This window comes from Centroberyx gerrardi, chromosome 12 (assembly GCF_048128805.1).
Source record: "Centroberyx gerrardi isolate f3 chromosome 12, fCenGer3.hap1.cur.20231027, whole genome shotgun sequence".
NCBI lineage: Eukaryota > Metazoa > Chordata > Actinopteri > Beryciformes > Berycidae > Centroberyx > Centroberyx gerrardi.
This window is the reverse complement of record NC_136008.1, coordinates 4,363,930-4,390,825: the sequence shown is the minus strand read 5'-3', so window position 1 is coordinate 4,390,825 and position 26,896 is coordinate 4,363,930. Positions and strand designations below refer to the sequence as shown.

The following is a 26,896-nucleotide window of genomic DNA, read 5'->3' as shown; positions in this document are numbered from 1 at the left end:
TGCACAGGACGGACAACAGCCGCGGACGCGCTCAGAGAAGTGGATAATAAAGGTAGGATTTTACGGCTGTATATGTTCACATATTACTATCCTCATGTCTCCAGATCGCCATCGTGCCGGCTGTTTGTTAAAGCATCGTCCGGATTCATTGCATGTGTGGAGTAAATACGCAAACCTGACGCGTCGGTTAATGTGCAGCGCTTCGCATGCGCGCTCCCTCTGTATCCATAACTTTGCATAAGAAGGAAAAAATAGTCTGTTTCAAGCTGAGATTTGGTTCAAGTGGGTTAAGAAAACACCGATATTAGCTTTTATCGCGTGTTCCACGGGACGTATCTCGGAAGTAGAAATTAGGATGCTGTAATGCTACTGTATAATTGTCATTGTTTGGGATGCATGATTGCAAATTAATGATCCAGGCTGCAGACAATGTGATCCGAGTGTTTTCTTTGTCTGTAACGATAAAAGTTTAAATGCAGCGGAGTAATAGCGCCTATCTTGTCTCATGCAGGCACAAAAGGCTCCTGCCGAGGAACCCAGTTGACCAAAGACAGAGGAGAGAGGAGAGTGTTGATGCACAAATGAGAATAATATGGTAGTTAATGTTCCTGATGCTGTTGCACACACGTTTTCCTGGAGTTTGAGGGAGTTTGAAGACAGTACTTAACTTTATCAGATAATTAATTAGACACCCCATAAGCCCGGAAATCAATTCATTCACAAATCAATAAATCCATAGTCTCGTGTAACAAGAGACCTTCCAGACGGTTTGCCCTGCTGTTGAACAACAACAATAACAAGAAAAAGAGCAACAACAACATACAGAGGCAAGAAGAAAAAAAAAGGTTATTTGGTGAAATAGAAAATGGATGGGAGTCTAGGGGAGATGTCCCTCCACAGCCACTCTGAGCTGGCCCACAGCCAGGACGGCCGGGCCATGCTGCACTCACGGGACCTTTCAGCCGCTTTCCCCCGGCCGTCCCTCGGGGGCCCGTCCATGTCCCTGGAGCCCGAGCACCGTCCGCCGGGCTTCGACCACTCCATGTCGGCGCTGGGGTACGGCGGCGACGCTCCGTCCAGCTGCGGCAGCACCTACACCACCCTGACGCCCCTGCAGCCCTTCGACGACAAGTTCCACCACCACCACCACCACCACCACCCCTGCCTGCCCGTCAGCAACGTCATCGGCAGCTTCACCCTCATGCGGGAGGACCGAGGCCTCGGCGGCAACTTCTACAACCCGTACGGCAAGGACCTGGCCATGTCCCAGAGTCTGTCGCCGCCCTCCGCCGGCTCGGGCCTGGGCTCCTCCATGCACGGCTACGGCAGCCTGGGAAACAGCCCCAACGCCAACGGGGGCCAGATGCTCCCCGGCGGCTATGAAGTCCACGGGGGGAACATCTTCTGCCGGACGACGGACTTCGGGCGCGAGATGTCCCCGCCGGGCCTCGGAGGGGGCGACGCCTCGGTGGGCCACCAGCTGAACAAAATGGAGGCCCACCAGCACGCCCCGAGCCACCACCCTCACCTCTACAGCCAGCACTACCAGCCCCACCACCACCCGGGCCAGCAGGCCTCCAAGATGGGCGAGCACCCGCACTCCTCGTTGTCGGCCTCGTCCTCGCCCGGCGAGGGCCTGCTGCCCGGCGCGCAGGGCGGCGGCGGCGGAGGGGCGGCCGGAGAGGAGATCAACACCAGGGACGTGGCCCAGAGGATCATCACCGAGCTGAAGAGGTACAGCATCCCCCAGGCCATCTTCGCCGAGAGGGTGCTGTGTAGGTCACAGGGCACGCTGTCCGACCTCCTGAGGAACCCCAAGCCCTGGGGCAAGCTCAAGTCCGGCCGCGAGACCTTTAAGAGGATGTCCCGCTGGCTGCAGGAGCCCGAGTTTCAAAGAATGGCCTCGCTCCGGCTGGAGGGTAAGATCTGCCTTTGCTCTCTATCTACCTCTCACGCACACGCACACACACACACACACACACGCACACAGAATACACACAACAACAAACAGACACACTCACTCGCCTTGTTTTCCCCAAACACCTTCCTTCTCCATGTCTTCCAAAAAAAATTCTCCTCTCCAATAATCAGTATGCTGCTCAGGTGGAGACGTGAGGAAAAGCAGAAGCATCATACTGATGTTTCCCCACTTGATACCAATGAATGTACCACTGCATGTACATTGTCTAAACAGCCTCTAACCAAATAATAAGAACTTAGCGGTGCATTGAGGACAATTTGAGCAAGAAAGGGCCATATGTCCAGTCCCTTTGTTTACTTTGCTCCCAAACAGCTCCTATTGATTTGTACAGTAGCTACAATCAGAAAAGCCACAGACATTTGCCCTCCTCTTAAATGAACCATGAAGATCAGCGTGAGCAGCGGTTGGCAATTTAATCGCTTTTGAGTCCACAAAATAATTTGTGCAGATATGCCATTCTGGAGCGATTGATTAATTCTAACAGTGATTTATATCTGCTCAGCGCGCGGCTGAAGTTGAGTTGGCAAGGTAGTTGATGCAAATTAGTCTTGAGCTGTTGCCAGACGTCTTTTATCAACATCGTCACAGAGGCAATTACTGCTGGGCTAAAAACAGAGGCATTTGTTTCTGTTGTTCTGCTCTGAGGCATCACCTTGCGGTTTGTGAAATTCTTCATATCTGGAGAAAAAAAGAGAATAGATTATTGGCTAAGTGGAGGCGCATGCAGTATTTATACAGATTTCCAGGGAGAGAGATTTCTTTTTTTGAAAGGCACACTGTAATCTGCTGCTTGACATTTGATATTCTTGGGGGGATAAGGACTGAAGACAAGACAGCACGCTGTACAGTGCCATGTTACAGTGTTGTCCCTCCATAGGGACCGAGGACCCATCTGATACACGAAGCACAGAAAGAGATCCAAGTGAACACAGTAATATGAGATGAGCAGAGACGAGTGTGTGTGTGTGTGTGTGTGTGTGTGTGTGTGTGTATCTGCAAGTGGTCTGCTCACTGCGGGGGTCTGTGAGCAGTACGTGTGTGTAAGCCAGCCCAGTTGATCACTGCTTTTCGCTCTCTGTCAGCAGCTCAACTGATTAAGCCCAACAACACAATAGGGTTCATAGGTAATGATTGTGCACTCTTGCAATCCCCTCACAATTATTGATCTTTGATTGTTCGGCTGTGAGAGCACATGTGTATATCCTCCGTTCAGCAAAATGTTACACCAATCACACCCAAACCGCTTATCTAGAGATGAATTATCTCTGGGTTTCTACTGTAATTCGACAGAAATGTTGATTTAGGTAATGCATTTGATGAATCTAATCCTCCCATTGGGCGAACGCATTGTATGCAAGATTCCTCTTCCTGTCACACACCCCTAATCTTTGTCATGATGAAATAGTCCTTTGTTATTTTGAGCAGATAAAACCTATTTTAGTCAATCATTCATTTCGTTTTTTTGTGGGTTTTTTCCAGTATCCTTGTTTCTGTATCTTCACAGACACGGATATTATTTTAACAACTCAGTGCTCAAAATCCAAGCAGCGGATCAATCATACTCATAAAAAATTAAGGGCCCTACACAGAGAGAAGGTATTGCCAATGTGCTAGCGTTTGACAATGCTTCTCTCTCTCTCTCTCTCCCACACAGTCTAAACTTGCATATTTAGTTCTTGGCAAAGCCACAATTTGGACAGCTCGGCACTTTTCTACATAACCTACTTTCCGAGGGGGTTGTTTTTTTTCCCCTGGCCAACCCCCTTTTGTTTAATTACAAGCCTCTATTGATTTCCATGGGAAAGAGCAGCACGCCTTGCCCACACACACCTCGGCCGCATCGGCAAATCGAGACTGGAATTAGAATGCGCGGTGCCCTGTGCTCCCCGGTCTGAAGATAGCTCAAGTGCTCTCTGCTTCACGCCTCAAGTTTTAAGATGATCCTCCTTAATGCAGCACTCGCTTAAATACATAGCAGGCCCTTCAGCACGCCGGTGTCAGCCAGCAACACACTGTTATTCTCATAATTCCTGCTATCGCTCTGGCATCGGGGGTTGCTATGCAGAGCTTCTCCGAGGCGAAAGCGTTGGACGTAATTATGGAATTTAGCTGTTGCCATGTTTTCACATTTAATTCTCGTCCTGCGGAGACGTTGCTGAAGTGCTAACACAGGAGGAGGTGAACCCTCTGATTTATCCGCAGTATCTTTTTTATTTTTTTTTTATTTTTTTTGTGGTTTGCGTGCTTATGCTCTGTGGATTACTGCACTGTATATGAGATGTATCTCCAGCCCAACCTCAGGCTGTGGAGGAGGCAATCAGGATTTAGTGGGAGAAGAAGGCAGGGTAGCGGGATAAAGACCACACAGCCGAGCTTCAACACTTTAAGTCGAGGGGGGGATCAGGGACTATAACTTTAAAGATGATGGCTGAAGCCCTTGACTAAAGGTCTAAATGAATAAGAAAGGTCAATGCGGTTTATGTGTCGGCTCCAGCGCCTGCACCACCAGCTCCACCCCCACAGTAATGAAAGCCACAAAGCCCCGTCCGGCCGCTGCATACAGTTCACATTCGGCTAGCGAGGCTCAAAGGTCACACAGGATGCCATTTGCATATCAGGAATTGTAAACAGGCCAACGTGGCCTCGGCGGCGCAGCCCTCCCCAAACAAACAGGCTTGTTTTTTATCTGGCTGTTGCAGCTCCCCCCACTCCGGCGCTGAAGGGGTTAACCAGCCTCTGTGGGTCGAGGAGTCTGAGCTGCACAGATTTAATCAATAATTTCTATCAGCCCCTGGCCCAAGAAATCAGCAGGGGGTGGGCTGGGGCTGGAGGGGGGGGAGAGGACAGGGAGGGGGGGGGCTGGCTAGGAGGGGGGTGGAGGTTCAGACGCCGGGGGGTAGGGAAAGGGCTTTCGATCACGTTTCAGCAACACGAGACAGGGGCATACATCATGATTAGGGGCTGTTCCCACGATCATAAGAAGCCTATAGGGGAATATTTATGTCTGCAGGAGTAGCCCCGGTGCCAGGGATTTATAGCATGGTAATTGTGAGCCTTTTACACATGATTACAGCATAAGGAAGCATTTACTTAATGGTCGGCGTTATGATCGTCGGTAAGGGAGCGAGCCGAGGACGGGATGGAGGGGAGGAGGAAGAGAGAGCGGCAGGACACCCTGACTCCTCCAACAGCCCATAAATCCACCGTACAAGCAAGCTACCTAGCACTATCATGTCATTCCTTTCATTACTACATGGAGCTGTGAGTGCACCATCTATAGCTGCAGCACCCCCCCCCCCCCCCCCCCCTCTATATATCGACATGGTAGGGATGGTATAACGCCTGTGAAAAATGCAGCATTTGGAGAAAAAAAAATTATTTTATTTCACTTGTGGTAATATTGACATGCCTCTGACATCTCGGCCTGTTCAGATTTTAATGAGACGTGGTTCGATAACTCTCAGAAATGCAAACGAGCTGTAGATGCCTAAAAGCTAACAGGCCGCTGTAATCTCCAGTTGACAAGAGTGCATCCCCGAGTCAAACATTTCCTTCAGATAATGATTTGGAGGAGAATGTGCATGGGGGAATTTGCAGCGAGATTTATTCATGTCCAATTCAGCGCTTAAGTTTCAGAAACTCAGCTGGATGTCAAAGCAATCAGAAGCGGCGCGCGGCGCTCATCTCTCATGCTGTTGTTGTGATGGCGCTCGCGTGGAAAAGACAGCAGTAAGGTCACACTTATTCCTCAAGTGCTCGGCTAATGAGAGATATTTGCCACTGTGCGTTGAGTATTGAAGTGCCGGTCATACAGTAAACATCAGCATCGGCCCTCCGTGTGTGAGATGTTTCTCAATGGGGAGATATAAGCCAATCAATTGAACGTCTCAGTGCTGCTTTGAGACCAAAAGGCAGCCTCCATGGTGTATATATATATAATGTGTGTGTAACGTGTGTGTGTGTGTTCGTGTATCTGTGTGTGTATATGGTTGAGTGTGTGTTAGGGTTTGACCGATGTACGTTTTTGAAGGCTGATACCGATATTTTTAGACCAAAGTCACCAACAGCTGATATTTTGTGTCTTAAAAATTTACAAAAATGTTTTTGTTTGTGTTCAGTGTTTCCCCCAGAATTTGATTCTTGTCAGGGTGGAAAAACCTCTGAAACAGTATTTAGACCATCATGGGACACAAAACTCCCCTGAAAGCAATACTAATGAAATTATTTTAAGCAGTAGGTGAACAAATTTACAAAATGTTATGGAACAATTAAATTAATAGATTAAATGTGTTTTACAGACTGTAGTCAGGCCTCCATCATATCTGCAGCGAATGACATCTACTGGCCGATATTTATTAAAACCCCAGTATCGGCCCCGATATATCGGTCTAACCCTAGTCTGTGTGTGTGTGTGTGTGTGTGTGTGTTTGAGTGCTGGCGTGCACGTGCGCGCCGCGGAGCGTGCACGCACACCAATGCTTACACTTAGAAACGCATTTGATACCATCAGCAAAACGATCCCTCAGCCGCACACTGCTGATTGAAACCTCTTAAAAGTGTGCATTTAGGTAATTACACGACTCCCCCAAATATGTTTTAGTCCACTTAGGGCTTCTAAACACCCTGGGCAATGCCGACTCTGCTTGTTTCGCTCACCTCTGACGTAACCCGCCTTTAATAGAAAATAAATTAGTTCCCCCTAAAGTGATTATTACTCACTCCTGCCGCCACATGTAAATGACTTTTATGAGAAACTAATGATGTTGAAGTGTCCACTAAGGCAAGGGAAGAGGGGAAGTGGAGAGAGATGGACGGACAGAGAGAGAGAGAGACAGAGGGAGGAGGTGTGTGTGTGTGTGTGGGGGGGGTGGGGGGGTGGGGGGGTGGAGGGAGGGGGGGGGGGGGGTTGGCTCGGTACACAAAGGCAGAGGTTGGTGTTGTGTTTCCTGTAAATACAGAATTACAGCGTGTTAGAGGTGAAAAGGTTCGGCGGCGGTATGCAGAGAACAACAGCCTGAATTCCAAAATGCTGTCTGATTCTGAAAATGGATCTCAGCTCAACCCACACACATCAGGCTATTTTTTTCCCACACAAAACTGACTGTTCGGTTTTTTTGTTGTATGTTTTTTTTTTTTGCAGGGTAATTTTTTTTCTTTTTTCTTTCTATTTTTCTTGAGGAAATATTGATTCCATAATTGGGAAAGTTCCAGCAGCTACAGCGGTGTTTAACCCAGACCCTCTTGTTTTTTTATTGTGCGGTTAGTCTAAGCTACACAGGCTTTATGAGAATTAACCAAAAGACTTCATCGCCCCGGTCACTGCTTGGAAAAAAGTTTGAATTTGGCAAACTTTGGCACTGACCTAATTCAGCAACAAATAATGAGCATGGTTATAATTTTTTGAGAACCACAGTAGAAATAAGGGAAAAGGAAATAGATGGATGATAGATAAGGCAACAAGTCTCTGATTTCATTATATTTTCAGTGATTTCATTTAGGCTTAATGTGTTTATGAAGATGAACACAACAGAAAATAATCAAATCAAATCACTTATTTTAAAATGTTCATACTTATGTTTACATGATATGTCTTGTTTCTGTAAGCGAGTGCTTCTTTGGTGTTTCTGGACTTTCTTTGGCCCTCGCTTCGGCCTTTCTGATGTTGCAGCATTATTTTCCCATTTGCCTCTGAATAGGGAATGCAGTTTTGACTGGAAAAAAAAGGAATTTGCAGAGCGAAAAGCCAGAATGCATGAGTGCTGCAGTAGATTTAAATGCTACCTCATTTGACAAATCATTTGCAGGAGTATTGTGAAGATGGAGCAAAATAAAATGCTGGGGGGAGAAAAGGGGATTTTGGCTTAACATTACTGCTGTTAGGTTCATGTGCTTCCTCGCTCAATTTTTCCAGCACTGTGCAGGTCGTTTACTTATGCAAAATTAGAACTTTAAAGCTGTTTCATGGGGGAAATGAGTGTCATTTTAAATTCGATTATTTTTTGAAAGATAACCAGGATTAAATAGATGACGGCACCAGATTTTGCACTTTGTCTTCAGGCCACATACATATAAGCATACACACTGTTTCCAAAAGATCATAATCAAGACCATGAGGATAACTTCAGAGTTTTGTCCTGGATCTGGTTATCTATTTTATCCAAGCAGCCTACAGCAGCTCAGTGGCAATAAGATGTGATAGGTTGAACATCTTGATTCCTTTACTGCACAATGAAACAAGTTGCTGATTCATCTCTTTCAACTAATCAAAGTTGCTTAGCTAATCTGTTTTCTTTCAACAAATCCACTTTCTCCCAGCTAATCCATTTGTCCTAGTTAGCCAGCCAGTCTGTTAGCTAACCTATTTCCCCTTTCCCATTTTTTAATTTATTTTTTCCCCCCAGCCTGCAAGCGGAAGGAGCAGGAGCAGAGCAAGCTGGAGCGCAACCAGGGCCCCAAGCGCACCAGGCTGGTGTTCACCGACCTGCAGCGGCGTACGCTCTTGGCCATCTTTCGGGAGAACCACCGCCCCGCCAAGGACCTGCAGGTCACCATCTCCCAGCAGCTGGGCCTGGAGCTCTCCACTGTCAGCAACTTCTTCATGAACGCCCGCCGACGCAACCTCAACAAGTGGGCGGACGAGGGCCGTCCCTCCTCCACGGGCTCCTCGGGCTCCAGCGTCTCCTCCTCCGCCGTGTCCTGCAGCACGGCCTGACGGCGGAGCGGCGAGGAGGCGCGGCGGGGGGGGGCGCTGAGGGAGCAAGGGGGCACATAGACTGGTCTAGGCAGAGATCGGCCGTAATAAATGTCCTCCTCGTTATCAGAAGGAGCGACGGAGCCGGCTAATATAGATGTTTTTATGAAGAAGTATCTTGAAGCATTTTCCATACCAAAGTTGATCGCTCCCTTGAAATGGAAGGGGGCGATACCCAGAGTGATATGATCGCAGGATGTGAGGTCCTGCTGTGTATAGTCAAGGGTGCAAAGTTGATTTGACTTAAAGAAGAGTCACACCCTTACATAGACACCATCTCATTGCATTATTTTGATTATGTAGATTAGAGATAATGAGGGTATTACAAATCAGGAGGAAGCATATTTTGGTGTACCTTCAAATCTATAGTCATCTCTCCAAACGTGAGGAATCAAGAGGTCGTTCGCTCACACCCGGAGAGCTCCATTGTGTAACTTCCTAATCAAAAATGATCACCACCCCCCTCTAAAGATGTTAATCCCCAATGTTCTTATGGCCCTATTTTTTCTCAAGAATCAAGGTGAAAGAGAAAAAAAAGGCATTTTTTTTTTTAAGCATAACATCCCATTTTTTTCTGAAGAACCTAATACCCCTTTCTTAGCATGTGTTTCCATGGTGATGGTTCCCAGGACTACGGAGGTGTTCCGAGTTCGGAACCCGGAATTATCAGGAGGTTTCCGTAACGTCCATGACTCCCAGCTGTCAATCATTTACCGTCAACAGGAACCTTGACTGTCCTTTCCTATTTTTGTGAAGATGGTCCCGCTTTGAATGAATCAGAGTTTTCGAGGGGGAACCGCAGTGTATCTCGCCGTACGCCAGGACAGAATCAATAAACACACATAGGGTGCATAAACAGACTCGTTGGTGCAACCGTCTAGCTTTAAGACACTGACTGAGCTTTCCAAACCAAAAGCTCCACAGCCATTTTTTTTGACTCAAAAACAAGACAAAAAACAACCTTTGAACACAAAGGCTCCAGAGGAAAGAGGTACACCTGACACAATGTATAGTGATGTTGTAGTATTTTTTTCCACTCACGTTTCCAAACAACTCAACTGTACACACCTCTGCTCCATTACAAAATCTTTTTTTTACAGATGTCTAGAAAATGGAGGAATGTGATTCTTTCAGCCCTTTTGTACAGATTTCAAGCACATCGCTCTATTTATAGAAACACGTTGGAAGTGCGGGGCAGTTGTTCCAGCCCTGCTGACGTACAAGGTCATTTTTGGTCCACAAAGGAAAGGCTTTAACATGCCTCCTTATAGCCAATAGTTGAATTGGAGCAAGAAGGTTTCAAATGCAATTGCTGATCTGATCAACGTATTTATTACTGCATTTGTGTATTTATTGTTTTTTCCTTTTTCTTTCCTCTCTCTATTTATTTGGTTATTTATTTATGCTATCTATATACTGTAAGTATTTATTTAACAATGCTTTGTATGTCTGTGTGAAACTGAAGACTTTTTCTGATGGGCACTTTTAGCTGTAGAATCCCATCGTAATACCAAAGATTAAGATTGTCCTCCCTGAATGTACGGCCTGAACCCTTACCCTGTCCCTGTACCCCAACCCCCCACCCCCCCTCCGACCCCCCCCACCCAGTGATGTTACGTATCTCTCTCTATCTTTAAGGCCTGGCCTTTGTTTTTTTGTAGAATAATGGGGATTTCTTTACTCTTGCAAATGTCTCTGCGGTCAGCTCTTAACGCCAAGGCCAAAGCTTGTTTGAATGTTGTGGTAATAATAATAATAATAATATGAATAATAATAATAATAATAATGATGATGTGACATCCCATAGGTTCACAGGTTGCTTGTAAAGTTGTGTTCAGACCAACGCCATTCGGCAGAGTGTGCAGAGTGTCTGGGGACCCACTTAAAGCGGCGTCTGAAGGCCTTTGAGTGTGAGTCCTTCAGGGTCACATGCAAACATGCGTACTGTGCATCTGCCTGGGGACTGCATGGTTGTGACCCCCCCCTACCCGCCCCTCCCTCCCCTCCGCCCCAACGCAGTGCAGACACTCCTGTCTATGTCCAACTCAGTGTGATCTCACCGTCCTCCACATGCCAAGCCCTTCTGCCAGTTGTCTCAGTTCCACAGGGTTCTTAGGGTCCGTTCCTGGTCTTCTTGGGTTCTTCGATTGTGTCCCTGCTCTACTGGGGTTCTTAGGGTTCGTTCCAGGTCTTCTTGGGTTCTTAGAGTTTGTTTCCTGGTCTTCTGGGGTTCTTAGGATTCGTTCTTGGTCTTCTGGGGTTCTTAGGGTTTGTTCCGGGTCTTCTGGACTTTGTAGAGTTCGTCCCTGGTCTTCTGGGGTTCTTAGGGTTTGTTCCTGGTCTTCTGGACTTCGTAGGGTTCCTTCCTGGTCTTCTAGGGTTCTGTTCTTAGGGTTTTTTCCTGGTCTTCTGGGGTTCTTAGGGTTTGTTCCTGGTCTTTTAGGGTTCTGTTGTTAGGGTTCGTTCCTGGTCTTCTTGGGGTCCTTAGGGTTCGTTTCTGGCCTTCTGGCGTTCTGCTCTTAGGGTTCGTTCCTGGTCTTCTGCGTTTCTTAGGGTTCTCCCTACACCTTGTCCTGTCTAAGGTTGGATTTGCACAGGCACGAATGATCTGATTTTTCACTCTTTGCGTTGTGAATGCCTAAACCCGGAGAAATCACACAATCTGATTCTCTGACCCTTGTGTAAATGCTGCCAAAGAGTGGCAAGGCTAGCTTGGCCGTTTTCCACCCTCTCTCTCTCTCTCTCTCTCTCTCTTTCTCTCTGTCTGTCTCTCTCTGTGTGTCTGTCTCTCTCTCTCTGTCTCTCTCTCTCTCTCTCTCTCTGTCTTTAACGTTGGAAGGGGCAGATTGCCGAGGCCCCCTTCACAGCGTGCACTTGAAAGACGGGCGGTCATGAAAGAGGCCATCGACTTTTTCACGGACTTCAAAGGGAGGCTTTTTTCATCCCGTCTCCTCTCTGGGTATCTGGTCTGGGGTCCGCTCTCGGCCAGACCTGTGGGCTTTAGGGGGCATTCAAAGGGGGCGGAGGGAGATCAGAGAGGTGGCTGAATCATCCAGAATGAGGGAGGAGGGAGGGGGGGGGGTGATGTTTCAGGAACAAGGGGGCTGGAGTAGTGGGGCATGGAGCTGAATTAAACTTTAATGAGCAACAATTGTAAGCATGCTGAGAGCGAAGGGGGGGTGGAGGTGGGGGTGTGGGGTTGAGTCTGGTACAGGGGGGAAAAAAAATAAAATAAAAGAGCTGGGAGGCTGCTCTCCCGACCCCTGCGCGCTACTGTCATTGTATCAAAGATGAGGTGACACCTTTCAGGTTTCTCTTTGTCACACTGACTAGGAGCCTAAAATGGAGACAGAGCTTTTCTTGTATTGAGCCACCTTCTGCTCAGTGTCAAGTGGGGAAGCTCTTCCCTTTCTGTGGAGAGAGGGGTGAATTTAGTAGGCCACTGCAGGTGAGCCGCATTGCCATTTTAGCCTGCGGCACCACCTAGTGGATTTTGTAGAAACTTGACCCTGAAACAAGGCCAGCAGCTGTGGCTGTTGCAGAGCAATTCTGAGGGGAGCATAAATAATAAAATAGCAAAACTGAAAGCGAGCGTATACTTTCAGAGTTAAAACACTAACCTTTTCTTTTTTCAAAGTAATGTTTAAACCAAAAAAACAACCAAAGATTGATGGGTAACTGCTGAATCATTATGTATCATGGGTAGTTTTTAGCAGTTCCCTATCAGAACAACCGTAGCACTCAGAGGATTCAAAAAGCACCAGTGGGGTTAGCTTCCGCGTGCTATGTATTTATGTTGCATAAACAGTATTATGTTGAACTGGAACTGAGAAACTGACATGAGGCAGTGTCTGCGGATGGAAGACTTTTGACTCTGTAAACCCCAGTGTTCCCTATTTGTCCCCACCCTCTCCCTGTGTGTACATGAAGACTTTACCCATCTACCTCAACTGTGTGAGATGTTGTGTGGCAAAGATATTCCTTAACCAAAGAATCCATCCTGTCAGGGTGTCTGTCTATCTAGCTATCTATCTATCTTGTCTGTCCATCCGTCTCTTCTTCATGCCTTTTACTCCAAACCAAATGTGCTGGAATCAATCCGTTACAGGAGCCGACCGAGCCCCGTCCAGCCAAAGCTTAAGTCCAGTATGCTAGAGTGTCACATTTATCCATGTTCTGTATATAAAAAAATCATTCTCAAGACCAAAAAAGAAGGAGGTGACAATCCAAGCAAGGAGGATCTTGCTGTAATCAACGTTGCCTATTCCTTATTTCCGAAAAACTAGAATCATGTGATTTGCTGTAACAGAAAAGCCCAAGAATCAAGCGCTCATCCCAAAAAAGGTCAGAGGAGACAGAAGCTATTTTTCCACATTTGTAAACCACCCCCTCCCACCCTTGTTTTTTCCAAGATGTTTAGTGTAGTTGAAATACTGTTTGATCCCACTGTTGTAAGTAGGAATTAATGAAATCCATACAAAAAGCTTTAAACGGGGAAGAGCTGAGGGAAATATTATATTTGACTAAGTCTGAGTTTCCTCAGCTTGGACTCGACCCACCATGCTTTATCGTGCCATTCTTGTCCATGTGTTAGACTTACTAATGAATGTGGCTAACCAACCAAAGGCTTTAAAAAAGATACACAACACTTTAAACGTCAATCATGGTGGGACATTTTGTATCAACAACTAAAGAAAATCCCTTTGAATACCTCATGTGAAATTGTTTGTTGTGATGTTGCACTAAAAAAATAAAAATGACTCATTTGTAACCCAACAGTGTATTCTGGTCCGTTGACTTCATTCTGACCTTGGGGGGGAAAGAGAGAGAAGCACCAGAGATGTGTCAGGAGGATCGGGTGCGATACGGGTTTTTAAAGGCCGATACTGACACCAATATTTTTGCACTGAAGCTGCCAACATCTGAAATTTTGTGCTGATATTCTGTATATTTGAATTTGACCATTTTCATGCCAAAATGTATTCAAGTTTCCTCCAGAATTTTCTTCCTGTCAGGGTGGAAAAGCCTCTGAAACAGCATTTAGACCATGACGGGGAAATAAAACTCTGCATTAAAACCCATATTAATTAAATGTTTAGGGTTAGCAGATCTTAAAGGAGCACACTGACTTTTTGGTAAATTGGCCCAATGATCAATTTATTCTTTATATGACGAGAGGATTAACAGAAAAAAACACAACACTGGATTACTCTGGATTACTAAATGGTCTGTCTTCTTACATTTAGCATGAACACAGGACAGAGATATCCAGCAGAGACAGGAGAGATTATTTTGGTGGTACTCCTATTGTAACATGTTAAATAATAATAATATAATAATAATAAACTTTATTTATAGAGCACTTTAAAGCACAAAGCTAGAGTTGCAAAGTGCTTCATAAGGAACAAGTGCAAGGAATAAAACAGTGCAAAATAAAAAAGGTATGAAGTCCCCAAATAGTCAATACAGTCCTTTAAGGCAGGTTTCATTGCAGGTTTTACAGACTGCCACCCCTGACACTGGCTGAGTAAAATCAGATCCTTAGCTACATCATATCTGACTGATGTCTGACTGGCCGAGATCTGATTTTTATTGAAAGGACAATATTGGCCCAATCGGCAAACTGATATATTGATCTAACCCCAGTACATGTCACTGTGACTGAGCCTCAGGAAAGAGAAAGGCTGCCTCTACTGCCGCCTCTCTATTACACAGACAGATCCAGACACAAACATTTGCACACACAGAGACACACACACACACACACACACATACACACATATTTCTCCACACAAACACATACACAGTGTTGCAAGACAGCTGTACAACACAATGATTAAAGTTTTAGAGGTAGAACTTTATTCCACATCTAAAATATAAAAGTTTGATTACACATAATATATTCTGATAATGACAACAGAGCTGGTGTTGAACCTTAGTATTTTAAGACTGGCCATCCCTGGCTTTTGCATTTAAAAATGTGCATTAGGAATAAAAACAAAACATTTGAAATTAAATGAAACATTAAAAAATACAGAAAAAAAAAACAGAAGGCAACTAATTAAGCATTGATGCAGTTCAGTTGTCTGTGGTGGTGTGGAGCTACATGATGGGGTAGGAGGCGTACAGAGCGATGCCACACTGGTTGTTCTTGTTGCGAGCCATCCGGATGAAGCCCTGGTCTCCAAAACTCGTTCCCCAGCTAGACAGAGAGTGCAGAAAAACAGGAATTAGGTTAAACAAATGCATCAAGTGTTTGGGAGATTGTTCCGTTGGTCAGCTTCCCTGTTAAGCGATGAGAACATAGACATGAAAATCATCCGTGTGTCCCGGGGAGATCATTCACTCCAGTGTTCCTCCTAACATTTTAGCATAAACTATACTAGGTGACAAGTATCGTCTCAAAAGTGAGAAAATGAACTTGTAGCAGCTCTAAAGCTAAATGGTAAGTAATTTTAAATGCTATGTGGCCTAGTCTGGCAGTTTTGTTAAAGTAATTGGTAAAATTGACAGGAAATACATAAAAATAATGTACTGCTTTGAACTAGCAGGGACTACTTTCCCTATTTCCATCGGAAGTGAATGTGGTGGGCGATGGGAGCAAAAAATCACTGCGCAGCGGATGAATACGGGGTTGCTCACCTGAAATTGTTCCAAAGATAAACCTGGCTACAACAGCTATATTGAGTAAATGATATTACATTCTTAAAATGTATGAATCTACAGGCCACATGATAAAAACCTCTGACATTTTTTTTATTACTAACAGGTCAGTCTTCTTACTTTAGGTAATGCTAGCGGCCTGCTATCACTCAACATAGTGTATGCATGAAGCACCGGAGCAAACAATCTACCGGGGACACATGGATGATTTTGTTGTTTACATTCTCATCACTTTACAGGTTTAAGGTAATCTCCCAAAAAAAATGGCGTATTCCTTTAAGGTTTAGTTAATTTACACATCTGTGCCAAAGATACGAGAATAAAAAAGTGGACTCTGTGACTTTGACCAGTTAATAGCGATTCTACTCTTTGCACTCACTGAAAGTTGCTCTGGAAACTCAGAAACACAAACTCTGACCTTAAAATAACAGCTGGACATTGGTTGTTAGCACTGTGTACTTTCCTTACTGAGCTTTGACTTCCTTGTTTCACTTCCCCATTGTCCTCCAGTAGGCTTTACTGAAAACGCACCACAGGGGAACAGATGGGGGAACGTGGTATAGGAGCTATACGTCCACTTGCTATGTATGTATGTATGTATGTATGTATGGATGGATGAGGGGGGTTGAGGGATGAAAACAGAGAATGAAATGTGTGAAATCCCCTCACCTGTTCTTCACCAGCCAGTAGTCCTGTCCGTTCAGCGTGCCGTAGCCCACAGTCAGGACCGCATGGTTGATGTGCTGGGTGCAGCTTGGGTCATCATACACTCCTGAGATGACAGGGGGGAGGAGACATTATCTATCGATCTATCGATCTATCGATCTATCGATCTATCATCATACATTTATCAAAACAGTTTTAGACAGGCTTTAATTTTAATTTGGTTGTACCGATTTTACTCTTCACTTTTTGTTTTGGCTGTTTTATTGATCTGTAACCCTAGTTTTGATTCATAAGTTTCATTCATATGTTTTGAAAAGTGTTATATGAAATGATCTTGTATTACTATTGTTAGTATTATTTTTATTATTGGGATGTATACAGCCAATAACTCGCTCAGTAGCCCAATGACAACCTTGACATTTACATGTAGGCATTCATCTGAGCAGGTAGGGGTTTCAGTCTCTTGCTCAAGCGCATTTCAACAAGACATACTGCTGTTGTGGGGATCGAACCTGTGACCTTTCTGTTACCGTCTCTCCAAACACTTGTCCATCCTACCACCCCCAAAAAATATTTGATCTACATATAGATCTACATATATTTACATTTATGTTAAGAAAGATTACAACCCATTACGTACCACTGTGGACAAAAGCAAATTTGGGTCGGGTGGCGTCGATCGCCACGGAAACGGGTCCGATGGTGGCCAGCGCCTGCTTCAGTGCGTCCTCGTTACCCTGAGGGAGGAAGCTGTACCGGGAGCAGTTGGCGGCGCGGTTCGACGGATTGTAGCGACACTGTTGTTGCTGAAGTGAGAAGACAACAGGGTCAAACTTCTGGGAGCATTTACCAAAACACAGGATCTGTATTAATTATCCATGATGCTCCTGAAGTCACAATGAAATTAAAAATGACTTTTTCATCTTTTTAGCTAATTTTCCATGTCATAATATAAAAGTATTTAAAAATAAATGCCAAAAATGTACAACATTTTTATTTTCTTGTATTTTTATATCAAACGCCCATAACTTTTACTTTCTGGAAAACAGTGTGTCTTTAAACCTGCAATAAGCGATATCAGACCTTCTAACCAATCCTGAAATTAATGTGTGCTATGTGGAGATTTTAGTGAGACATAATGATATAAACCAATATCCATACAGCAGCAGCTGTGTTGCTGTTTTCCATCTCTTTTCTAAAGCTTGTTTTCAAATTCTGCTCCTGAACGAAGCTCCTCCCGCTCCATTCAGCAGCTTTTCATTTTTTTAAAACTAGCTTGTCTCCTCCCTCACTGTTTGAAAGCGGTGCTCTCCCCCTCCCATTCCTGAAAATTTTCTCGTAATGGTGGAATCGATGAAGCGAGCGAGTAAACTTGTTAAACTAGTAAACCTGTTAAACTAGTAAACTTGTTAAACTAGTAAACCTGTTAAACTAGTAAACTTGCTACCTGCCTCTTCACTTGTGGCCCATGTAACCTTCAGCGGGAGAAAGATCTGTCAAAGTGAGACTGGTAACCGGCAACACTTCTCTGTAGGTACATTTAGCTTAGCTGTTAGCCTTTATGCACGGTTCTTTTCTAGGTTTGTCCTTGGTAGGCCTCCGTAGTGCAGTGGCTTTGCTGTGCTTTATTTACAAATGTGTTGCAGTTTCTGTCACCCTCTAGTGGGCGGAAAAATGTTGCTTATTGCAGCTTTAATGGTTACTTCAAGGTGTACCAGTAGGTGTAAATAAAAATATTACAGATTATTACAGATTTTTAAACAGTCCTGCCCCTCCGTCTCTCCCATCAAATAAAAATGCCTTTCTCTCCCTAACTGTTATCCCATTGGTTTAGACTTTTGACTGATCCCTCCCTGCGTAATGTCCCGCCCCAACACCCTGTTTCAACAGGAAATACATCAAATTATGGAAGTAAGATGTTCTCAAAATGCATCATTGCCATTTTAAACTAGGGTGAGCACTTACATAGCAACCGGGCTTGGATTTGGAGGAAAGGAGGATGAGCAGGGTTTTGTCTTTGGCAGATAAATCATTAAGTGTCACCCGCCACACTGGCAGCTAACTTTTTAGGACAATAATAAAAGCCTTAGTTACATACAGTCTTTTGTCTTTGCCAGTTCTCAAATTTTGTCCCTGCTGACCACCGTACACTGTCTCTGACTGTGAGAACAAATCAAAGCAAAACAACGGCTGCCTGTTACGCTGCTCTACACAAAGCGGTAGCATCTGAACTTCTGTTTCTCTACTGTCTGGACGCTAACTAGCCTAAGGTTAGTTGAAACTTAACGTTATTTCCCATAGCAGGTGTGACACCACCGAAAAAACATAAAGGAATACACACACAAAATTATCCATTATATAAGTGAATGAGCAAGTTTAAGTCAGAATTCAGAGGAAAAATAGTCAGAATTCTGAGATTCTGAGATTAAAGTCAGAATTCTGAGTTCTGACTTTAAACTCAGAATTCTGACTTTAATCTCAGACCTCAAATACATTTTTCACGTGGCCCCAATCTTCTTCCGTAATTTCTGGATATGACTGGATATGAAGATTTTGGGTCAGTGCTGAATATGCCGACAGTGTGATATGACTGTCATAAACACAGCACTTTAAGATTATGCTTCACAACAAGAAGTATCACAACAGATGAATTGACAGCGGGTTTACAGTTGCAAAACATTTATGAATTAAGGCTGAACTGCTGTTTCTTTGCATAATTTTCCAGACTTCCAGTCCAATTCCAAAGCAATTCCAAAGGAGGTTTGCTTCACAAAGAAAAAGCAATGTATTGTCACTAAGTGAATGAACGCAGTCACTCACCACTCCTACGTAGGGGTAGGAAGCGTCCGAGTCGATGCCCTGGTTGTCGATGACGTACTGGAAGGCTTGGCTAATGTAGCCGCCGTTGCAGCCAAGGTTCCCATATTTAGATGAACAGTCGACCAGGTTCTGCGGGCTGAGGTCGACCAGCTTCCCTGTAGTCTTGGCTAACTGGCCCTCCAGGGCCCCCGCGGCACTGAACGCCCAGCAGGAGCCACAGCTACCCTGGGGTCCATCAAAGGAATGGTGTTAGTGTAACATAATGTACACGCTAAAAAATATTCCTAGTCATTTAGTCAAGTACTGAGTCTTAAAATCTTACTTTTCTTAAAACACAGAGAGAAATCTGCCCATGGGGTGAGATAATTTCACTTCTTTCCACTGCAAATCAACTTTAAAAAAAAAAAAATTAAGGAAATTTTTAAGGAAAACAAGACTTGATACTAGACTAAATGACTTTATAAGATAGATTTTTTCATTGCGTTCATGACAAAGTTGGAGTTGAAGTTACTGAGTGCTGACAGTGTATATTTGTAGAGTAATATGTATGGCTTACTGTGTCTCCTGAATATATCTGTATATTAATAGATTTTTTTAATATATTTTGCAGTGCATGAGGTCCTGTAGTCCCTGTACCGTGTGTTATGGTATGTGCTGTGTTACTATGTCAGTTGCTGATATGTCTTTAAACCACTCACGCCAACACAAATGACTCACTTATTATATTTGTGAGTAAAGCGATTCTGATTTTAATCTTATCTAGCAGTTCCAAGAAATTTCTTCAGTCATCATGACATGTTTTTAAAATAGGACGTTTTTGGAGATAAGCTTGCAACTCTTCTGTGTGTTTTCACCTCAGAAATAAACCTTTACCTCACCTAAGCTATGGGGAAATAAGAAAAAAGGTAACAAGAGGCCATGCTGTAGCCTGGGAATTAGAAGATTCTACCTGCCATTTTGGGAAAATATAACATTTATATAACATAGTTGTTTATATAATGCAGCTCCACAAACAGGTCTTTAAATGCGCCTGAAAAAGGTCTATTAAAATAAAATGCAAGCAAAAATGGGGAAAATAATGCAATTTATTAAAAAATGTGAGTTTTAAAATGCAAATTAAAAGGGTATGTTAGTTTTGTTCTTTGGGATGTGAAAATTTTAAGGCTCAGTATCTAAAAATCACTCTGAACGCAGATGGAACCTTATAATTCACGATGTGTCATGAACTTTAAATATGTATGAATTTTGACACTTAAAAGGCAAAAGGATTTTAGAAGTCTAAGAGAAGGTCAACAAGCTGCCAAATTAAGGGAGTAAATACATTTCTAACTACTATTTCCTTGTGTTATTTTGAAAATCTAACCACACTGGTTTATACAGAAAGTGTGTCTGGGAAAAGCCATGGAGGGACATTTCAATTCTAAAACTCAAAACAGCAGCCAGATGACGGCGGCTTGGCCTTTCTGGTGTTAAAGCGTGTCAAGCGACTGGCACCTCTACAGTGCAACAAAATCTGAATGTGGGCAACAACTTGCACAACAGGCAGCTGTGGTGACGACTTCCTCTGCGAGAAGGAACTGATCCAACAAATAAGAACGACAAACAGAATGAAGAGGGGAAATGAGACTACTGGGATGACACAAGTTCATTCTTCTTCTGTTCCTGCGTTGACCAACAACAGTGACCGATCCTCGAGGACGGAGTTTACATGCTGAGCTAAATGAATCATCGATGGAAACGGAGTCATTTGCTTTTACCTGCATTTTGACTTTGGTGACGCAGCCCCGGTCTCTCCAGTCCATGGTGTCTGGTACAGCAGCGCCGGCTGATCCCACAAAAGTATATGGCTCCCTCTGCAGGTCAGTAGGAGCACGGAGCGTGGCAAAAGACTGCAGAATCTCCTCTTGTGTCTATGGGGAAAATGTTCAAATGGGTAGTTGAAGTTGAAGCGCCTCCATGACCTAAAAATGTTATTCCTTCCTGGTTGTTTTTCAGCTCAGAAAAGAGGTAAACAGTCTGGTTTCCATTCCATTTGGGCTGAAAACCACCATCCAATGTAATGAAAGTGTGAAACAAGTTGGAAAATACACCCTACTATATTCCTGTGAAATGACCCATCTGTAAAATTCCCTGATATTTCCTGACTTCTTGAGGGAATTTATCAGATTCCTTGGCTGGAATACACCTATAAAAATGTCACGATATTCCAGGAATTCCATATGTGGTGGGAAGTCTGATTTTGGAGCGAAAATCACTACCTGAAGTTCATAATTTAACATCCTTAAAACTTAGAGGATCCATTCTGTAAAAGGATCATTATTTTGTCAACAAATACTTACTTACTCTTACTACTACTTAAGTTATTACAATCAAAATAAATAAGTATGGCACTATTTTCACATTGCCGTAGTGAAGGTGCAACAATAGAGCATCAAATGTATACTGATGTAAAAAAAAAAAAAAAAAAAAACCTCCATGAGAGTCGGATCAATGTTGTCTGAAAATACAACAAAGAGAGATCCCTGTAACATGGAATAGGATATTTACTAAGTGTAGTTATAGGTAAATATGATAAGAAGATAGTTTACAGAGCTTGTAAGTAAATAGTAGTAGTAAGAACCTTTTATGTGAGAAGAGTCCTTGTTCAAACACGAGAACAGTATTTAAAAACAACAACAAAGCACAAAAGAGAAAAATAATGGCTGCAGTCAGTTCTTTGGATTTGCTCTTATCACAACAACTTGGACCTTGAATATGAAGTATTATAATAATTTCATAAATGTCATATCATGCCAGTAAAGACAGCAGTCAATCAGATAAAGGTGTTTCAGTCTTAGTTAGCTAGCTCTTTGCCCTCAGGCACATATCAACACTGAAACCTGCCCTCTTTCCCTGTGAACACCTCTCTCACATGAGCACCGGCTGTTGAATTATCACAATCTGACCCAGCCTCTTAACTGAAAAGGATCAATTTCAGTTAGCTAAGCATGGGTGTTTTAACTTGAGCGGTGAGTTTATCTCCACTTTAGTTTTTACCTTGAGGAATCAACCACATTGTGGCATAAATAAACATAACTAAATTTGGAAATCTGCCTCATCAGACTATTCATGTTTACTTGCTGAGTGGACCCTACAGCCACACCACAACTAGGACTATCTCTCTATTTCTAGCCCAGTTGTGTATTTACATATTATCTGTGCACAGTCTCCAATGGATCTCACCAATGACCAATGATGCAACTGCAAAGCCTCTATAGGAATAAAAATAATAAATCTTTGACAAAACATAATTATCTCTCAAGTAAAAACAGGTGAGTGAATGCTCCTTACCAAGTCTCCCATGTGGTTCATGCTCAGGTCGTAGGTGTGCTGGCCCATGGAGGCCTCCAGGTTGTGGATGGTAATGAGCATCAGGTTCCTCTCCCACAATTCCCTGCGGCCCAGCTCCTCCACCTAAACACACACCCACACACACACAATGAGTAATTTTCTGAAGTGTGATAGCTATATTTTGGGAAAAAATGCCAACAATGTACTTGAGCTGCCTACTATCTACTACTACTTTCATTTCCATGTAATTTTTGAAGTGTTGATGTCACTTGTTTCAAAATTTACTCCAATAAACAATGAGAAAACAGGAATCTCTGAAGGGAGAGCCCAACTCTTTACAGATAGGCCTACCTCTGTCTGGTACTTCTTCCCGTGTGTCTTCTTCCACATTTCCCAGTGGAGGTCCAGCCTGGCGTCAAACATGGCCGCCGCCCCGACACACAGGGAAACCAGCAGCAGGGTCCCCAACATCAGGCCTGTACACAGAGAGACATGCGCCACATCAAAGACAGGATATCCTCTGACCTTTAGCGAGATAGATGCTTGCTATCAAGCGAAGAAAACAAATACCTGGCAGAGATCAAGCCTCGAGTCAACAACATCAAACAAATAGCTTTCAGTGCATAAAAACCACAAACAGAATCTGCACGTTGCAGAGTGGAGTTTTAGTTATGAGTTTTACATTTCTTAGAGGAGCTGCTCTGGAGGCAGAAGAAATGTCATTGGTTGAGTGAAACCTCAATGGGCGGAGCCAAAGAAACAACTGTGCGAGTTAGCTAACTGGCAAACTTGAATGACAAGGAAGGAATTCAAAATCAAAATGTAAAAAAAAAATGTCAAAATGTAAATAAAAGATATGAATGGCAAAGACTTATTTTATTTCATTACCATGGCATACTCTTGGAAAGTCAGCAGCTAGCTAACTATCTTAGCCTAGCTTTAGGCTTGTATGGCTGGTTTGAACTTGGAAGGCCAGCTAGGCTGACTAGCCTGTTTTTCAGTTAGTAGCAGAGCGCTAGGCTTCATAATATTATCTTCCTCCTCTCTTACTTCTTGTCTTTTTCACTGGGCTTCAGTCTGATGTTACTTAACCAGAAAAACAGGTACTTTGGCTCCGCCCACTGAGGTTTTGCTCAACCAGTGAGATTATTTCTGCCTCCAGAGCAGCTCTGTCTCTGAGAAAAGTTTGTATAACTAAAACACCAATCTGCTATTTTATAAATATTGAATGATGAACTTGACATAAATGTTGTTAAATGTGAATGCTGTTTCTGCTGAGTATGCTGTACAATTCATTTTCTGAACTGGCATTCCTGGACCAACCAGACCGGTTTAACTGTAGCCTAAATGTTGGTTAATAGTCACTGCTATGTTGTCCACTGTTGCGTATGATGTTGTGTATGTGCATTGTTTTCCATGCTGGCTTTGCAAACTGAATTTCACTTGAGATATTAAATGGTATTCTAGTGTTTTTTATCAAGTGAAGATCAAAGATCAAAGCCATGGATCACCAATATCAAACTACTGGAGTTCAGCAGGCCACAATAGAAGGAGTGGACTCCTAAAACATTTGCTTTTACACTTACAGTAAAAAAAAAAAAAGCTTTTATGTTTGTCAGTGGTGATAGTGGACACTTTAGAAGCAAAATTGAAACAGAATTGACAGATTTGCCAGAGTTTTCAGCTATAAAATAAGACATAAAAGACAAGACAGGAGCCTGCTCATAGGTAACCGAGCTGAACTGTTGTTTTGTGGAGTGAGAAAAGTGTTGCTTTTGGGCAGGAAGTGGTTTCTACACTTGGGCTGCAGGTCGGCCCACACATCGCCTCTGTGTGTCAGCGGTCGACTGGGAAAGAGTCAGGGCAGATGTGAGTTTTTACACTCATGAGCGGTAAGCTGGCGTTTAGTTTTTGGTAACTTAGGAGAATGTATTTATCTATTGAATCTTTATTTTACCAGAAAGACCCGCTGAGAACCAATAGCCCCCTTTCCACTGAGGGCCAAACCTGGTGCTTGAACTTAGTTCCAGAGTTCCTGACCCCTTTCCACTGGGTTGGCCTGGGCCATTCCTACATTAATGAGCATCTACCTGTTAGAAACTAGGTATGTTAATTCTTAAATCTGCATTACTTTCAGCTGCTATCTTAGAAAAAAAACAAAAAATACATCTTGCTACACATAGAAAAATACAACTTTTTAGCCTGATACCGTATATTAAAACCAACATTGGCCTTATTTAGCTGTCTAGAAAATACCCCAATTACTATCACTCACTTTCCAAGTTTGACACACACAGTAGTAAAGGACTAATGTTAAAGGGAAAAAAAATTCCTTTGCTTATGCAGGTAAGACAGTTTTCTTTTTTACTTTAACGCCTTCAGTAGGCGTTTAAATCACTGCCCACCGATGACACTTTGTTTTTTTATGTGAATGATGTTAGCCTCATCCTGCAACCTTCTTTTTTAAAACTTCCCACAAAGTAACTAAAACTAATGTTAACGATTATACGGTACATTTGACAGCAGCGTTGTCTGCCATGTTTTTGATGACAAGCAGTTGTGTAAGTTAGTTGTCATGGTTACGCAGGGACCAGGTTGCTCAGTGGAAACACTTTAACAAGTTTAGCCCAGTGCTTAAGTTCCAGGCTAGAGTTCCTGGGCCAAAGTTCTTGGGCTTTTGGCCTTCAGTGGAAAGGGGGCTAATTTGTCTTTTACAAGGCGAGACCTGGCCCAGAGGCTGCACTGGTGATAAAAACATTTGAACACAAACGGCACACAAGAGACAAACATAACACAACAACATTTAAAACATGAAACAAAAATAAAACCTACCGAACATAGTGTGGTACGACTTGAATACGAGTAAGCTTAGTATGATAACAGCTTTCAGTGACAATGCGAACTAATTTCCTTTTAAAATCAGACAAAAGTGACTCAAGTTTAAGAGTGTTTCTGCAGCTCATTCATGGACTAGGAACCAAAATAAGAATAAAAAAATAAATGTAATATTAACTCTTCTTGGCACCTTCAGCATGAACACTTGGTATCTTATGATAAAGCACCATAGAAGATGTTATGTGTGTGGGTGTGTGTGCGTGCATTAAAGTGTTACATCAGATTACTTGGTATCATTTTAAGCAGCAGTGTAAGAATCACTTCCTCATATTTAAAGCTATTGAACTGTACATAAATCCCCAGTGAGTCAGCTGTCACAATAGAAACTAATGAACAAGCAGGAAAATTGGCCAAATGCATTAGTCCTGTCATTAGGATCAACATCAGTTCTTGTAAATTGGCATTAGAAGGTTATTTAGCTCAGAAGGATTATAAAGGACGATGTTACGACATCATGAGAAGCGTCGAGCCTGGCAGGTTTTCAGCAAAGTCACTATTGCCAGAAGCAGACGCAATCAGTGTTTAATAAAGGAAGCGCACAAAAGAGAACTTAATGGAAGTTATGAACTGAGGTTAGATCTTCAGTTATGACATTTCTACACCTTTCACTGGATTTAGATGTAGTACTAATGATGAGCAACTTCAGAGAACAGCTCCAATCCAAACAGTAGGTGTAGTCAAAACTAGGATTACTAAATTTAATCTGGTCATTTTAAGCATCTATCTGTAACAACTGTATAGCCTACATGTTCTACTGTCTGGCATATGTTGATCTAAGAAATGTGTTGTATAGCAAAATTACTTCTGTCTTCATGAACTGCTTTTGGCTAGATGATTATGAAAAACGTGAACTATGTTTTAGAAAGGCTAGTTTCCATATTGCTGGCTTTATTTGTAAAGCATGGGGGGGAAAGGGAGGATATTCTGTTTGTGTGATATCTGAGCTTGGTTGAGTTTCCTTTTTTTATGATGTTGAACACTAGTCCATGTAGTGTCATGTAAGTCCATGTGTGCTGGGCACCTTGTGTGTATGACACTTTAATAAATCAATCAGTCAATCTATCAGTATCTGTATCTGATCATGTCACAAATCCCCTTAGGAAAAGAAACTATAGCCCTATAATACTTTTTTAGCAGAATACTATACAAATATCACAGCAAAGCTATAAACTAGGCCTAGGTGTAGTATCCTATAGAAGTATTAAAGGAATACTATTAGCCTAGTTTATAGTTTTACTGTGATATTTGTATGTTATCCTCCTTCTACAATAACTTTCTAGACAGAATACTATACAAATACCACAGCAAAACTATAAATTCATCCTTTTTATAATACCCATAATACCCAATATTATAGGAATACCATAGGAGATGGAAAAATGCCATTATGTAGGTTATGTTATGGTGACAATAAACTCACTATTGAGTCCCACAGCCACACTGTAAGTCACTATATCGGCATTATAGGAATATGAAAGTGTCTGCATCTACACATCAGTAGAAATTCCGTGTAAAATCAGAAGCGAAAGTAAAAGCATATAATACACGTGGATGCTATTCACTGACGATAAACATTGAAATTAATTTGTACAGTAATATAATGATTTCTTATAGAAAGTAAATTGAACGAGGAGAAAGTTCAACTTGCCTTGATCAGTCGGACTCATTGTAAGCTGCTGAGGAGCGTCTGTTGAATCTGACCTGTTTGTTCCTGGTTGGTATTTATCAGAAAGTGTCACATGGTCTTTCTCAACTCTTCCTCATCATGTGTTTATAACCACTGGATGCAA

General features: G+C 43.0%; 2 protein-coding genes across 2 annotated transcripts; one reads left to right on the top strand and one right to left on the bottom strand.

Moving 5' to 3' along the window:
• The first annotated feature begins 865 nt into the window (after nt 1-865).
• On the top strand, nt 866-8,693 carry onecutl (one cut domain, family member, like). Its single transcript, XM_071910142.2, has 2 exons — nt 866-1,919; nt 8,383-8,693. The coding sequence occupies exons 1-2, from the start codon at nt 866-868 to the stop codon at nt 8,691-8,693; spliced, it is 1,365 nt and encodes a 454-aa protein (XP_071766243.1).
• Nucleotides 8,694-14,568: 5,875 nt separating this feature from the next.
• ctss2.1 (cathepsin S, ortholog2, tandem duplicate 1) lies at nt 14,569-26,896 on the bottom strand. Its single transcript, XM_078286938.1, has 8 exons — nt 26,755-26,896; nt 22,563-22,687; nt 22,212-22,334; nt 20,639-20,791; nt 18,882-19,106; nt 16,702-16,867; nt 16,065-16,167; nt 14,569-14,934 (listed from the first exon to the last, which is right to left on the bottom strand). The coding sequence occupies exons 1-8, from the start codon at nt 26,771-26,773 to the stop codon at nt 14,835-14,837; spliced, it is 1,014 nt and encodes a 337-aa protein (XP_078143064.1). The 5' UTR covers nt 26,774-26,896; the 3' UTR covers nt 14,569-14,834.